This window comes from Piliocolobus tephrosceles, chromosome 8, assembly GCF_002776525.5.
Source record: "Piliocolobus tephrosceles isolate RC106 chromosome 8, ASM277652v3, whole genome shotgun sequence".
Taxonomy (NCBI): Eukaryota; Metazoa; Chordata; class Mammalia; order Primates; family Cercopithecidae; genus Piliocolobus; species Piliocolobus tephrosceles.
In genome coordinates this window covers 84,469,656-84,487,459 of record NC_045441.1, presented here as the reverse complement: position 1 = coordinate 84,487,459, position 17,804 = coordinate 84,469,656, and the positions used below count along the sequence as shown (strand labels likewise).

The window sequence follows — 17,804 nt, the reverse complement described above, 5'->3', positions numbered from 1 at the left end:
CCAAAAGATCAGATTCATTGTCATCATATTTATATTTTCTACTTAAGCTTTTTTAGTCTTTTCAAATTATCATCATTTCCCAATTTGGCCATAATTCACATTGCAAAATTATTGAGAATCATGAGCTCTTATATGCTTTCATGATCTACTATTTAGGTTTTTAATTTTTTTTATTTTAATTTTAATTTTACTTTTTTTTTTTTTTTTTTTTTGACGGAGTCTCACTGTGTCACCAGACTAGAGTGCAGTGGCACGATCTCGGCTCACTGCAACCTTTGCCTCCCAGGTTGAAGTGATTCTCCTGCCTCAGTCTCCTGAGTAGCTGGGACTGCAGGTGCCCGCCACCACACCCAGCTATTTTTTTTTTATTTTTTTATTTTTAGTAGAGATGGGGTTTCACCATGTTGGCGAGGATGGTCTTGATATCTTGACCTCATGATCTACCCGCCTTGGACTCCCAAAGTGCTGGGAGTACAGGCGTGAGCCACCGCACCTGACCAGCTTTTAATTTTTTCTAATGATTTTCACTTCATATGTATTCACAGTTCTCTTTCCCATTTATGTCTTTCAAATATTTTTGGAGTAGGAGACCCTAACTGCAGAAATCTTTTACAACTTGTAAACTGGGCATTGACATCACTCATATATGCCCTTCCCTGTTAGGCTTTCCTTGCATTCTTCTGTTTATTTTAATAAGAGAATATAGATATTCTCTTGTAGCAAATGATTATTTTGTTCCTTAGACATCTTTCTATGAAAACAAAGAAAAAGTATATCTCTGTCTCAATGTACATTCATGTGCTTCTGTATATACAACATACATATATTTGTTTTTATTTTCTACATGTGGATAATGCTCATCTACTTCTATATAACACACTCTCTGTTGCCCAATGACTACTAGATAAATTATTATTAACCTTAACATAATACTGGGCAAATGCATAGATTAACCATGTATTACTTCTGATTATTGATATAAAAGATTGTAGAAAATTGATTAACAAGTAAATTCAGGATTATTTCTGAATTTCCTTTTGATTTGCTTTTACTTGATATCCAATCTTATGTATAGATGTTTATATTTAAGGTTTAAAAATGTACAAATAGTTAGATATTGAATTTAGTAGATTTTCCCAAATGCCCATGACATAATTCCTACAAGTTTAATTTAAATTATGTTTAACAATGGCTGGGTGCAGTGGCTGATGTTTGTAGTCCTAGCACTTTGGGAGGCTGCAGCGGGCAGATCACTTGAGGTCAGGAGTTCAAGACGAGCCTGACCAACGTGGTGAAACTGCATCTCCACTGAAAATACAAAAATTAGCCAGGCATGGCGGCTGACACCTATAATCCCAGCAACTTGGGAGGCTGAGGCAGGAGAATCGCTTGAACCTGGGAGGCAGAGGTTGCAGTGAGCCAAGAGCCTGCCATTGCACTCCAGCCTGGGCAACAGAGTGAGATTCCATCTCAAACAAACAAACAAACAAATAAATAAATAGATAAATAAAATTATATTTAACAATGGAAAGGTAAGGATTAAACTACAAATTTTGTATAATTAGAATGCATGACTCTTACTGTCTTGGGTTCTTACTTTGATTAAGCTACTTGTATTTAAAAAATTATCTTCTGAGAAAGAGTAATAGCTATTAATTGGATTAATGTATCTGGTGAGTTACTTTTAATCTTACTGTGTGATGTTAATAAGTCTAGGATTCTAAGATAGGGCTTAGTCATGGCCTTATAAAGACAGAACTCTCATAGATTGGTTACCGTTACCACATGGCAACAAATGTTTGTCAGATGGAGCTGTCAGTCACATTGGAAATCAGGTAAACATGAGGAAACCAAACCCATTCTTAGCCATTACTGAAACAACTGAATTTGTTTCCTCCCAGATAGTGGATTTGTAGTCATTTTCATGCAAAGAAGATGCTGTAAGGTACAGTTCTTAATATTTTAGGAATGAGGTACTTAATTTTGGGTTGTAATTTTTATTATTGCTTCAGAACATCATCTACTAAATTGTTTCCATGTTCATTGGCATTTGTTTAAGCAAAGTTATAAACTCAATAATTGTTCACTAACTGTGACAAATTAAAGGGGAGAAAGGCTCTAACACCACTTTGGATTCAGAAATGTGATATTCTAAAAAGAACCTCAGTAGGTCATGCAGAGAGCTCATTTCATGTTACTATTGTCAGAAGCTGCTTTTACAGAGTTTCTTCCCTGTAGTGGGTGGTAGTCTTGGAGATTATTGTAAATGTGTGTTGTCAGACTTTTTCAGTCCTTACAATATTCGGATGAATTCTATGTCTTTTGACTTATAGGATATTTTATATTATTTGTAACTATTTCTATATGTAATTTTTTGTAGAAATATTAAGAGGTTTTCTATGATGAAAAATCAGTGTCAGAAACTCATCTTGAGCTGTCATTCAACTTAAAAAGTAAGATACCTATTGGGCACAAAAAATAATTTGGAAAGTAAATGTATTTATAACTACTTTTTAAATTCCTATGTTCCTGCTTTCCTCTCTAGCTAAAGAAGTAAGATTTTGGCCGGGCGCAGTGGCTCACGCCTGTAATCCCAGCACTTTGAGAGGCCAAGGCGGGAGGATCACGAGGTCAGGAGATTGAGACCATTCTGGCTAACACAGTGAAACCCTGTCTTTACTAAAAGTACAAAAAAAAAAAAAAAAAAGCTGGGCATGGTGGCGGGCGCCTGTATACAGTCCCTGCTACTCAGGAGGCTGAGGCAGGAGAATAGTGTGAATCCGGGAGGTGGAGCTTGCAGTGAGCTGAGATCGCTCCACCGCACTCCAGCCTTGGTAACAGAGCCACACTCCGTCTCAAAAAAAAAAAAAAAAAAAAAAAAAAAAGATTTTAATATGCAAATCAAGTGAAATTTTCTGTAATATGATTAAATAATTTACATGATCTATCTCATTAAACAAGGCCATTCTTGAGAATAATTTCTTTTTTTCCTTTCTTTCTTTTTCTTTCTTGACCGAGTTGCACTCTTGTTGCCCAGACTGGAGTGCAGTGGTGCGATCTTGGCTCACCGCAGTCTCCACCTATCGGGTTCAAGCGATTCTCCTGCCTCAGCCTCCCAAGTAGCTGGGATTACAGGCATGTGCCACCACGCCCGGCTAATTTTGTATTTTTAGTAGAGATGGGGTTTCTCCATGTTGGTCAGGCTGGTCTTGGACTCCCGACCTCAGGTGATTGATCTTCCCACCTCGGCCTTCCAGTGGTGGGATTACAGGTGCGAGCCACTATGCCGGCCAGAGAAGGATTTCTAATAAAATAGGAAGCCAGATCTTTTCTTCCTATACTAGGGAGTTGATAGCATAGTATTTAAGAGAGAAAATTAGAGCCAGACTAACAGGTTTAAATATAATCTCTTTGTGACCCAGTTATTCTGCCATAAAGTGCAGATAGTAATAATTCTAGCTTCTTATGGTAGCTATGAGGATGAAATAAATTCATATATATGTAGACAAGTGCCTAACATATAGTAAGTGCTATATAAATATTAGATATCATTTTTATTGCACATTACGTAGCTCATATAAATGTTATCTGTTGTGATCGTCGTAAGTTTCCTGCAATAGTAGAACTTCCTGGTAGTTAAAAATTATTTTAACTAAGGACTTTAATACTATAAGCATTTAAAGGTCATCAAATTATAAAGTGAGAACACTGTTTTGTAAGCTGGTAAAGTTATTCTGTCACCTCATTCTTCATTTCTTAGAGGGAAAGACAAATATTTACCTGTTGTATATATCTACTTGTTATGAAATCTTATAAAACCTTAATAAAATTGATGGAGAATATGTACAAAAGCAATTAAAACTAACTTGTTTTGGTAAAACCTGTTGGGCTTTGCTTTTTTTTAAACGGTGAATCTAGTTTGTTATTCAGTTACTAAATTATTTCCCCCCTTCCTCCCCATTTTGAATGGAGTCATGAATTAACATAAAATGGAGACTACATATAAACATTCAAATCACATTTAATATACATATTTTTGGAAACCTGTAACTAAGTCTACTTTTGTGTATATGACTAGAGATAACTGTGAAATAGATAATTTAAATTATATGTACATTCCTATAAAAATTATTGTAAAATATATTTCTAGGAAATTAGGTGGTGTTTGGCTACCTTAGGAAATAATAGATATTGAGGCTGAAAAACATATTCTTTCTCTAGACCACTTATATATAGAAATAATAATTCTGTCCTGTTATGTAAAGTGTAATACCAAAGCTGCATTTATCTTTTGGGTTGGTTTTATCCTGAAGAAGCAAATATGAGGAAAGGTTAATAATAAGCTTTCATTAACTTTCCATTTATAACTGAATTTAACATCTAATATAATTAACTTATTAGCTTAATAAAAAATGGGCCTCAAAATAGCAACTAGATGAGAGGAATTTAATCATCTTGATGTATATTAATACAAACAGGTATTTTATTACCTAGCACTTTTTAAACTTCTTAATTACAGGAATTTGTAATAATAATTTTTTTATATAAATTTGTATTAATGTCAAGGCACTGAAGAATTCTGAGGTGCTTAAGAGACACTAGGTCATTATTGTTATGCCAACTTTATATCTTCATTAAGAGTAATGTGAAGATTTTCTGTTCTTTGAAAATTGGTAATAATCAGAAGTTCCCATTTCTTAACCATCTATGTAATCAAAAATTGGTATGAAGATTATGTCTGACAAATTGTTTTTTCCTGTTTTCCAATGGATTAAACAGATATGCTTTGAAAGAGGGTAGAGGGAAAGTATGATGGAGGAGATCATACTGAAGCAAAAAATACGAAGCAAAATTTAGGAGAAATGATGGGGAGAATTTTAACCAGAAATTTAACATATTGAAAACCATTAAAGAACCACTCAAGAAATTCTTTTTTTGTGAAAAGAAATTCAAGTAGTATTTCATCCTTGCTTTACAGGAAAAGTTACCAAAGTCTTGACCAGTTATCAGCAGAAGTTAGCCTTTCTCAGACTTCACTGGATCCAGGTCAGTCACAAGAAGGAGATGGAAAACAAGATACATTAAATGTAATGAGTGAAGGTAAGAAAACAAAGAACTATTTGAAAATTACTATTTTCCTGCACCATCTATATTTTGGTTGCAGATGATTGCCAGAGAATGATAGTGACATCTCTGTGAATCATGCTGGAAATTAAGCAGCTATTATGATTAAAAATGGTCTGCCTTTGTGTCTTTCTGGTGTGTGTGTGTGTGTGTGTGTGTGTGTGTGGCTAACCTTCCAAAACACTTGTCTTTAATTGTTACCTTCATTTACTCACTTCCTGTATTCTTTTTTTTACCCCGCCAATCTGGCTTTTATGTCACTTTAATAAAAGGACTCATCAAGGTAATCAGCTATTAACATATTGCAGAGAAGTGCTAAAGTCAGTTCTGTCTTATTGCATTAAACTTGTCAGCAGCTTTTGACATAACTGACCACTTCCTCTTTCTTGAATCACTCATGGTACTTGGTTTATTGAGTATTTTTAAAATCTTCAGGAACAAACATAAAAGTATTTTATTTTTTCCTATTACTGCTTTCAGATGTGCAATATCAGCCTCTCTTCCCTTCGGGTTGCATCTTCCCACATCATTTGGTCCAATTCCCTAACTTTTCAGGCTAGTTTGAATTATATGGTCCCACTTCAGTTTCTAAGACTCAACCTATTGGTTTTAAACCAGTCATCTATTCGGTTCAAAGCTCTTTTCTTTCTCTTCTTCAGTATAGGTTAAGGCTGTTGCTCCAGCACTTTGGATTGGATGAGTTCACTGGTATGATCTGGTTCTCAGTCTTTTATCTTTCTTTCTTTCCTCTCAGTTTACGACTTCGGGTATATATGAGAGATAGGGGAAGAAAGAGAATCCCCTACCTCAGGGGAACCTGCATTCCCTTAAGCCACCAATTTTTACCCTGCCTTCTGTCTTGCAATAAGTATTGGCACTATAGCCATTATCCTAGATTCTATTCTTTGTCCTTACAATTACAGTCAATTTATAAACAAGTCCTGTCAGCTCCCATATAAAACATGCTATATACATTTACTCATTATCTTCTCCATTACTACAACCTTAGTCTCTGCCACTTGGAGCAAGCTGCTTGCCCCCTCACAGTCCATTCTCCACGTAGTAATCAGTGACCTTTAAAAACTTAAATCAGAAAATATTGTAAGTCTGCTTAAAACTCTCCAATGGCTTTCAATGGCAATTAGAATAAAATCCAAACTGCTTTTCCTAGCCTCCTACTTGATCTTGTTCTTGCTAGCATCTGCCTCATTTCATACCATTCTTTTCCTTGGTCTGTGTACCACGGCAAACTGACCTAGGTATTTCTTCAGGCTGTTTCCTACCTTGACTGTCTTTGCACTTGCTTTTTCCACTGCCCCAAAGCTTCTTTCTTAAGGCCTTTGCGTGGTAGATTCTCTTCAAATGTCATCTTTCTAAAGAAGCTTTCACTGATTGCCATGTCATAAATAGCCACCCCCATCCCCATCTCGTCCCCAGCCCATCCCAGGCATGCTGTATCATACTGCCATGCATTTTGTTATGATTCTTATCTGTAAACCCCCTCTGAACTGTAAGGTTCATGAGGGTAAAAATCTTATCCATCATTTTCACCAGTGTATGACTGGAGGCTGACACATGATAGGCAACTTATTAAACATTTATTGATCAAGTAACCATATAATGACATAGGATGTGAGGAATAAAGTAGAAATTCATTTAACCAGCAGGCTCAGGCAGTGTAAATATTGTGTTAAACTGAATTTTTTGCTTTCTTTAAGTTGGTTGTTGAAATGTCCTCAAAGGGCCTTAATCTATTTTATCATTTTAGTACTTTTTAAATAAATCCAATAGTAATTTGGATTCACTGCCATAATCTATAATGTGTATATTTTAAAAGCCAATTCATACTATGAATGAATTTATTTATGATTCTTCATCTAAAAGACATTTATTTAGGATTTTACTCTAATTTTTATTATAGGTATTTTGATATCAACAGGACAAGAGTAATAATGAACATTTTGACACTATAAAAACAACTGTATTGTCTTCAATAACTCAATGTTTAATAGCAGATTAAAAGTTACTTACAGTTTCCATAACCAATTATTTAATAAAACGAGTAAAAATTAACCAAAAATCTACCAACTGCCACCCAACAAGAAAGGGGGCTGTGTGGTAAACATAATAGACTACAAAAAACTGGTGACCAGGAAGGAAACATGTTCTCATGATGAGTTAGTAAGAGTTCTAGAATTCTCAAATCTGATTTTAAAAATTTGGGGAATTTTGGATAGCTGAGGTAATGGCAGTGATGCAGGTTTGAATCAGCATATCCTATAAAAATATAATAAAAGAGAACAAATAAAACCACACAAAACCCAAGCTTTCAGCATAAATAGCAGACACTAAATAAACAAACTTCAAATTGCCTGGGAGTAGAAAATTAAATACCAAATACAAGCAGGCTCTCATGCTCCTGTAACAAGCTGTGAGCACAGGGGTCGAGGAAAAATTAAACTGTGCAAAAGAAGGAATTGGGATGTTTGTGGAAGGCCTAAGATTGATCAAAAATCACCTCTAGAAAGATAAAGTCAACCTTAATTTAAGTGTGAACATATGAAAACAGCATTCTGGTAAAGTACATGTGGGATGCAAAGAAGCAGTGTTAAGAAGGTAAATTTAAAGCCAGAAAAGCCATACAATAAAAACAAACAACAACAACATACTTTGGCACATTTATAGAAGAATTTACTTGCAGCAGCATTTCTCTGGAGGGGGCACGAGCTGTGGGAGTCTGTCCCTTGCAGACCTCTGACCCAGCAACGGATGAATAAAGTACACTGACACACAGATACTCTGCTCTGCCAGTCCAACTGAAGGTCCGAGCTGCTTACAGGCTGTCTGCTGAATCCTGTGAACAGTTGTGACTCGACCCTGATCAGCTAGTCAGAGTTGTATTTATTCAGTAAGATTAATTAACAAAAGTTTGAGTCAACGCCATTAGAGGGTAATTGACATTGTGGGCTTCCTGAGTAAAAGGCACTTAAGCACCCAGGGTACATCTAAAGTTAGTCTTAAGATCACATGAGTAAACAAGCTAGCTAGATAAACTACTATGCCTTTATTTATTACTATTTTAATTTGTTTAAAGGTAAAGGGATCACACCACCTTTAGCCAGATCTATTACCGAAGTTATGCAAACCTCTGGCCTTCCAAGATTTGTGTCTATTTCTATAACTCTCTAATATTTTTCCCATCAGCCTGATTGAACCTCAACAGGTACTCTTGAATTTAAAATTTCATAAACCATCCAAATTCAATAGCCCTTTCCATAGAAATCCTGAGGAGCAAACACACTGTCTATGCAAAACTAGTTTTTTCTTTCTTTAAAATTGAGTATCTTTATTTTTTTATTTTTATTTTTTAAAATTTTTTATTTCCATAGGTTATTGGGGAACAGGTGATGTTTGATTACATGAGTAAGTTCTTTAGTGGTGATTTGTGAGATTTGGGTGCACCCATCACCTGAGCAGTATACACTGCACCCAATTGTAGTCTTTTATCTCACACCCCCTTCCCACTCCTTTCCTCTGAGTCCCCAAAGTCCTTTGTGTCATTCTTATGCTTTTGCATCCTCATAGCTCAGCTGCCTCTTATGAGTGAGAACATACAATGCTTGGTTTTCCATTCCTGAGTTACTTCAGTTAGAATAATAGTCTCTAATCTCATCCAGGTTGCTACAAATGCCATTAATTCATTCCTTTTTATGACTGAGTAGTATTCCATTATATATATATACCACAGTTTCTGTATCCACTTGTTGACTGCTGGGCATTTGGGTTGGTTCTACCTTGCAAAATTAATTTTTAAAAATCACATAAATTGAGAACAATAATTAAGCCAATGAACTTCACCGCCCAGGAAAGCAATACTGAAGCAGGAAAAAAAAAAATGTTATAAAACCATATAATTTTCGTATCCTATTAAAGTAACTTTTAAAATTGATACATAATGGATATACATATTTTGAGGGGTACATGTGATAATTTGATGCTTTCATAAAATCATATAATTGTATTAAATATCCTCCAACAAGCAATTAGTCATAAGACAGAAACATTTCAAATTGGAAATCAAAACCTAAGAACATCAGTGTCCAAGAAGAAATGATGTGTCATGTGAGGAACCCAGTGGGAGATGATTTCATTATTGGGGTGAGTCTTTCCCGTGTTGTTCTCATGATAGTGAATGAGTCTCACAAGTCTGATGGTTTTAAAAAGGGGAGTTTCCCTGCACAAGCTCTCTTCTCTTATCTGCCACCATGTGAGATGTGCCTTTCACTTTCCGCCATGATTGTTAGGCATCCTCAGCCACGTGGAACTGTGAGTCCATTAAACCTCTTTTTTTCGTAAATTGACCAGTCTTGGGTATGTCTTAGCAGTATGAAAGTGAACTAATATAGTAAATTGGTAACAGTAGAGTGGGGCACTGCAGAAAAGATACCCAAAAATGTGGAAGGGACTTTGGAACTGGGTAACAGGCAGAGGTTGGAACAGTTTGGAAAGTTCAGAAGATAGGAAAATGTGGAAAAGTTTGGAACTTCTTAGAGACTTGTTGAACGTCTTTGACCAAAATGCTGATAATGAGATGGACAATGAAATCCAGGCTGAAGTGGTCCCAGATGGAGATGAAGAACTTGTTGGGAACTAAAGCAAAGGTGACTGTTGTTATGTTTTAGCAAAGAGACTGGCAGCATTTTGCCCCTGCCATAGAGACTTCTGGAATTTTGAACTTGAAAGAGATGATTTACGGTATCTGGTGGAAGAAATTTCTAAGCAACAAAGCATTCAAGAGTGATTGGATGCTGTTAAAGGCATTCAGTTTATAAGGGAAGGAGAGCATAAAAGTTCAGAAAATTTGCAGCCTGACAATGTGGTAGAAAAGAAAATCCCATTTTCTGAGGAGAAATTCAAGCCAGCAGAGATTTGTATAAATAACAAGGAGCCGAATGCTAATCCCCCAAGGCAATGGGGGAAATATCTCCAGGTCATGTCAGAGGTCTTCATGGCAGCTCTTCCCACCACAGGCCTGGAGGCCTCAGAGTAAAAAATGGTTCCATGGGCTAGGCCCAGGATCCTTGTGCTCTATGCAGACTAGGGACTTGATGCCCTGTGTCACAGTTGCTCCAGCTGTGGCTGAAAGAGGCCAACTTAGAGCTTGGACTGTAGCTTCAGAGGGTGCAAGCCCCAAGCCTTGGCAGCTTCCATGTGGTGTTGAGCCTGCAAGTGCACAGAAGACAAGAATTGGAGTTTGGGAACCTCTGCCTAGATTTCAGAAGGTGTAAAGAAATACCTGGATGCCCAGGCAGAAGTTTGCTGCCAGGGGTGGGACCCTCATGAAGAACTTCTGCTAGGGCAGTGCAGAAGGGAAATGTGGGATCAGAACCCCCACACAGAGTCCCTACTGGGGTACCACCTAATGGAGATGTGAGAAGAGGACCACTGTCCTCCAGATCCCAGAATTGTAGATCCACTGACATCTTGCATCATCCACCCCGAAAAGCCACAGACACTCAGCACCAGCCTGTGAAGACAGCCAGAAGTGAGGCTGTACTCTGGAAAACCACAGGAGTGGAGCTGCCCAAGACCATGGGAACCCATCCCTTGCATCAGCATGACCTAGATGTGAGACATGGAGTCAAAGGAGATCATTTTGGAACTTTAAGATTTGTCTGTCCTGCTGGATTTCAGACTTGCTTGGGGTATGCAGCCCTTTTGTTTTGGCCAATTTCTCCCCTTTCGAACAGCTGTATTTACCCACTCCCTGTACCCTCATTGTATCTAGGAAGTAACTCACTTGCTTTTGATTTTACAGGCTCATAGGTAGAAGGAACTTGCCTTGTCTCAGATGACATTGGACTCTGGACTTTTGAATTAATGCTGAAATGAGTTAAGACTTTGGGGGACTGTTGGGAAGGCATGATTAGTTTTGAAATGTTAGACATGAAACTTGGGAAACGCCAGGGGCAGAATGATATGGTTTGGCTTCCCCACTGAAATCTCATCTTGAATCGTAACTCTCACAATTCCCACATGTTATGGGAGGAACCTGGTGGGAGGTGATTGAATTATGGGGGCAGGACTTTACGGTACTTTTCTCATGATAGTGAATGAGTCTCACCAAATCTGATGGTTTTAAAAAGGGGAGTTTCCCTCATAAGCTCTCTTCTCTTGTCGGCTGCCATGTGAAATGTGCCTTTCACCTTCCACCACGATCATGAGGCTTCCCCAGTCACATGGAAGTGTGAATCCATTAAACCTCTTTCTTTTGTAAATTTCCAAGTATCAGGTATGCCTTAGCAGCGTGAAAATGGACTAATACAAGGGATCTAAAGAAGAATGGATCTGAAATAAAACTTAATCTAAAACATTGAAGAAAAATGGGAAAACCCACCAAGAGAATGAAAGTGAGATAAAGAAAGAAGAAAAATGAGTTATGAAGTGGTTGAATTGGAAGACAAGAATATCAAATTTACATGTTTATAGAGTTACTGGAGAAGATAAAAGAGTGGAACAGAACTAATACCAAAATTTATCATTCAAGAAAAACGTTTGGAAGCAAATGAAGACATAATATACAAATTGAAAAATCTAACCAAGTACTAAAGAAAATGTACCTGAAGTAATCACCTACAAGATAAATTCTACTAAAATTTTTACATAGTAACAATAATGAAAACATACTGATGACTTCCAGGCAAAAAGATGAAACAAACTAGAAAGGGAGAGAAAAGAATATGAGGTTGGCATTAGATTTGTCTACTTGTATAAAGGTAACAACTAGGACTAAAATACAAACCTTCCTAAATACATGATTTTTTTTAAAAAAGAGCAAACTTGTCATCTAGAAAGAGAAACAGCAAATTTAACAAAGAAAAATAATTTGTCACAGCAGAAAGACTATCAAAATAAATTAATGAAATGGCAAACAACATATACCAAGGAAACAGTAAATATAACTATATATATAAAATTACAACAAAATCATGATTTATTCTGAATGGTTAAATATAAAGGAATAGACAAATGTGTAATAGGCAAATAAAAATGCAAAGAAGGGGCCAGGCATGGTGGCTCATGCCTGTAATCCCAGCACTTTGGGAGACTGAGGTGGGCAGATCACTTAAGGTCAGGAGTTCGAGACCAGCCTGACCAACATGGTGAAACCCTGTCTGTATTAAAAATACAAAATTAGCCAGGTGCGGTGGTGGGCCCCTGTAATCCCTTCTACTGGGGAGGCTGAGGCAGTTGAATTGCTTGAACCTGGGAGGCTGCGATTGCAGTCCAGCCTGGGTGGTAGAGTGAGACTCTGTCTCAAAAACAAAAAAACAAAACCAGAAAACACAAAGCAGGGTGGCAACCCTTATATCAGATGGGTAGATTTTAAACCAAAATGCATTAAGCATTACAAGGAAAGATATGTTTAAATGCTAAAAACACAATTAAGATATAATAGGATTATACAACAAACAATGACATCCCCCTTTATATAAGGAGACATAGATAGAAATCTAGTGACAGTTGGAGACTTATACTATTCTCAGTATAAGACAAATAGACAAAAAAAGAATATAATACACCTAAACAACATAATCACTAGGGTATATCTTATGCTCTATGGAACTTTATAACCTGAAAATAGATAATATACCTTCTTCTTAAGTACAGATAGAACAGTCCCAAAAATGCTCAGAAGTTAGCTTATAAAGAAAACATAAGCTTGGTGCAGTGATGCATGCCTGTAATCCCAGCCACCTAGGAGGACTGGTTGAGCCCAGGAGTTAGGTGCAGGGCTTGGGTGAAACAAAGTGTTCTCCCTTGGCCAGGGTTGCTCAGTGGAAAGGTGAGTCACAGAGGGAGGCTCACTGCCCCTCTCTCCTACTGGGGCTTCACTCACTTTTATCAGCAAGGGGCTGTTTGACTGCATTCTCTCCAGGACCTATAGCACTATCTTGCTATTTCCAAGTGGCTGAGGCATGCTAAAAACCTCTAATCCACCATCTTAGAACAAAAAAAGAAACTGAAATAAAGAATTTCTAAAAAAACAATGACAATGAAAAGTCTGCACATCAGATATTATGAGATTTACTTCAAGCAATGAGCTGAGGAAATTTATAACTTTTATTTATGTTTATCAATAAAAATGTAAGAAGATAAATGAATTCCCCACTTCAAAAAGCAAGAAAAAAAGAAAAACAGAGTAACCAAAAACACAAGGAAATAATAAAAGATAAAATAGCCACTAAATGCAAAATGAATAGAAAAATAGATCTAAATAAATCTGTTTTTAATTAACAAATTAGACACAGCTAATTTAATCACAAAATGGAGAAAGAACAAATAAAAATAAGAACTGAAATGGGGAAATGATCACTGAAAAAGAAGTAATTTAAAACTCATTAAGAGACTACTTTGCAAACTTCTCTGCAAATAAATATGAAAACTTAGATGAAACAGTTTCCTATATAAATATACTTTACCAAAATTGGACACACTAGAGGTAGAAATCTTAGGCAGGCTAATTTCCAGAAAAGAAATAGAGAAAATTATTAAAGAACTACTCCACAGAAAAGCACCAGGCTCACTTGGTTTCTCAGTGGACTTCTATGTAATTGTCAAAGACCAATATTCATAGTGTCTCATAAATTATTATTCCAAAGCATAAAAAATGAAGAAAAATTGTATAATTCTTTTAGGAAATAGGTATAACCTGATAAATACAGTATGAAAAAGAAAAATTATAGACCAACATCACTTATGGATATTAATTTAAAAGTTCTAAATAATATGATAGTGAAGATAATTTAGCAACTGATAAAAAATGACACCCCACAACAAAGTGAATTTATTCCAGGAATATGATGTTCCATAATGTGACTCAATAAGTGGAAATCCATTAATGTAATATACCATATTAATAGAGCTGAGATAGAACAGGCTACTTCCACAGATGCCAAAAAAACCTTCGGCAGAATCCAACACTTACGTGATAAAGACATTCAAGAACCAAGAATTGAAGAATGCTTTCTTTCCATGAATATATGTGTCTGTGTGTCTATCTTTTTCCTAAAGCTAGCATCTTACTTAATGGGGAAACATTTAGATCAGGAACAAAGTAAAGATACCCATTGTTTCCACCACTTTTTAATATTATACTACAGGTATTGGCTAACGCATGTAGGGAAGAAATTTCACGACATGAGAATTGGATTTTTGCAGATGGTTTCATGAGCCTAGAAAAGTATTTGAGAAGTAATACACTAATTTAAACAATAAAAGTAGTCCTGAAAAGTAGCAGGACATAAAATTATCACACAGCAATCAATAGCCTTCACATAACCAGTGAGATAATCCAGTGGTAGGAGAAAAGACAACTTGAAGTAGCAACACAGAACATGAAATATTGAGACTCAGCACATTTCTTGTCAAATTTATTCCTGTATGAGGAAAACTGTAAAACATTCTTGAGACTCAAAAGTAAACAAGCAAATTGCAAGAAATACGTTGTGAGTTCCCTCTAATTTAAAATTAACACAATCCTACATATGCATTTACTTTCTAATTCTGCAATCATTTATCTAGGAATTTACCCTGAAGATAATCAAGGCAAAAATATGTATGCACAAGGTTATTATGCTATGGTTAGTATTCCTTCATATACTGCACTTTTCCCTGAATACATATCACATTTTAAGGAATTTCTCTAGCTACCTCCTTTTTAAAATTTAACTTTCTACTTTGAGATAATTACATTCTCATGTAAGTGGAACAAATAGTACAGAGAATGGTACTGGATGTATCCTTAACCCAATTTACCCCAGTATCACAGCCATGATCTTGAAATTAACCCAACCACTCATTTCATTCAGATTTACATGTATACAGTGAGTGTGGTTAGTTCTGTGCTGTTTCAGCACACATGTAGTTTTGTGTACAAACCACCAAATCAAGACAGAATAGTACCACAAGGATCTCTTGTGCAGCCCTTTTGTAACCACATCCATAAACTCTCCAGCCCTATCCTATCTCTGTGCCATCCCTAATCTATGCAAACTTTTAATTTGTTCTTCATTACTATAATTTTGTCATTTCAAGAGTGCTATATAACTCATATAGTATATATAACTACTATATATATGTATATATTTTAGACAAATAGTATATAGACTGTTGGGATTGGCTTTTTCCACTGAGCATACTTCTATTGAGATCTATCCAAGTTGTATCAATACTTCATTCCTTTTAAAATATAATCCACTTATATAACATATTATTCACCATTTTAAAGTGTACAGTTCAGTGGTGATTAGAACATTCACAGTTTGTACAGTCATCACTCCCCACCCAAAAGAAGGCCTGTACCTATTAGTACTCAGTTCCAATTTACCCTTCCCTATCTCCTGGCAACTGCTAATCTACTTTTTGTCTCTTTGGATTTGTCTGTTCTGAACATTTTATATACTAGAATCATACACTATTATGAATAATGCTGCTATGAAGATTCATGTACAAGTTTTTATATGAACATATGTCTATTTCTCTTGGGTATACACCTAGGAATGAAATTGGCTGGATCACATGTTTGACCATTTGAGGAACTGCCAACCTGTTTCCCAAAGTGGCTGCACCATTTTACAGTCCCATCAGCAATGTATGAGGCTTTCCATTTCTCTGAATCCGTACCAACACTTGTTACTGTCTTTTTATTATAGCCATCCTAATGGGTATGAAGTAATATCTGATTGTGGTTTTGATTTGCATTTCCCTAATGAATAATGATGTTGAGAGTCTTTTCTTTTTTTTCTTTTTTTATTTTTTTTATTATTATTATACTTTAAGGTCTAGGGTACATGTGCATAATGTGCAGGTTTGTTACATATGTATACTTGTGCCATGTGGTGTGCTGCACCCATCAACTCGTCATTGACATCAGGTATAACTCCCAATGCAATCCCTCACCCCTCCCCCCTCCCCATGATAGGCCCCGGTGTATGATGTTCCCCTTTCTGAGTGCAAGTGATCTCATTGTTCAGTTCCCACCTATGAGTGAGAACATGCCGTGTTTGGTTTTCTGTTCTTGTGATAGTTTGCTGAGAATAATGGTTTCCAGCTGCATCCATGTCCCTACAAAGGACACAAACTCATCCTTTTTTATGGCTGCATAGTATTCCATGGTGTATATGTGCCACCTTTTCTTAATCCAGTCTGTCACTGATGGACATTTGGGTAGATTCCAAGTCTTTGCTATTGTGAATAGTGCCGCAATAAACATACGTGTGAATGTGTCTTTATAGCAGCATGATTTATGATCCTTTGGGTATATACCCAGTAATGGGATGGCTGGGTCATATGGTACATCTAGTTCTAGATCCTTGAGGAATCACCATACTGTTTTCCATAATGGTTGAACTAGTTTACAATCCCACCAACAGTGTAAAAGTGTTCCTATTTCTCCACATCCTCTCCAGCACCTGTTGTTTCCTGACTTTTTAATGATTGCCATTCTAACTGGTGTGAGATGGTATCTCATTGTGGTTTTGATTTGCATTTCTCTGATGGCGAGTGATGATGAGCATTTTTTCATGTGTCTGTTGGCTGTATGAATGTCTTCTTTTGAGAAATGTCTGTTCATATCCTTTGCCCACTTTTTGATGGGGTTGTTTTTTTTTTTTGTAAATTTGTTTGAGTTCTTTGTAGGTTCTGGATATTAGCCCTTTGTCAGATGAGTAGATTGCAAAAATTTTCTCCCATTCTGAAGGTTGCCTGTTCACTCTGATGGTAGTTTCTTTTGCTGTGCAGAAGCTCTTTAGTTTAATTAGATCCCATTTGTCAATTTTGGCTTTTGCTGCCGTTGCTTTTGGTGTTTTAGACATGAAGTTCTTGCCCACGCCTATGTCCTGAATGGTACTACCTAGGTTTTCTTCTAGGGTTTTTATGGTAGTAGGTCTAACATTTAAGTCTCTAATCCATCTTGAATTAATTTTCGTATAAGGAGTAAGGAAAGGATCCAGTTTCAGCTTTCTACTTATGGCTAGCCAATTTTCCCAGCACCATTTATTAAATAGGGAATCCTTTCCCCATTTCTTGTTTCTCTTAGGTTTCTCAAAGATCAGATGGCTGTAGATGTGTGATATTATTTCTGAGGACTCTGTTCTGTTCCATTGGTCTATATCTCTGTTTTGGTACCACTACCATGCTGTTTTGGTTACTGTAGCCTTGTAGTATAGTTTGAAGTCAGGTAGCGTGATGCCTCCAGCTTTGTTCTTTTGACTTAGGATTGTCTTGGCAATGTGGGCTCTTTTTTGGTTCCATATGAACTTTAAAGCACTTTTTTACAATTCTGTGAAGAAACTCATTGGTAGCTTGATGGGGATGGCATTGAATCTATAAATTACCTTGGGCAGTATGGCCATTTTCACGATATTGATTCTTCCTATCCATGAGCATGGTATGTTCTTCCATTTGTTTGTGTCCTCTTTGATTTCACTGAGCAGTGGTTTGTAGTTCTCCTTGAAGAGGTCCTTTACATCCCTTGTAAGTTGGATTCCTAGGTATTTTATTCTCTTTGAAGCAATTGTGAATGGAAGTTCATTCCTGATTTGGCTCTCTGTTTGTCTGTTACTGGTGTAAAAGAATGCTTGTGATTTTTGCACATTAATTTTGTATCCTGAGACTTT

The 17,804-nt window shown here is 36.4% G+C and overlaps 1 protein-coding gene across 2 annotated transcripts in view; it reads left to right on the top strand.

Annotated features, from left to right (window-relative positions):
- RUNDC3B (RUN domain containing 3B) overlaps positions 1–17,804 on the top strand; it is a 191,054-nt gene that overhangs the window by 164,538 nt on the left and 8,712 nt on the right. For both annotated transcript variants that reach the window (XM_023226644.2, XM_023226645.3), the window contains one exon: positions 4,979–5,100. In XM_023226644.2, the coding sequence (XP_023082412.2) occupies positions 4,979–5,100 (122 nt within the window). The remainder of the gene's footprint in view (positions 1–4,978; positions 5,101–17,804) is intronic.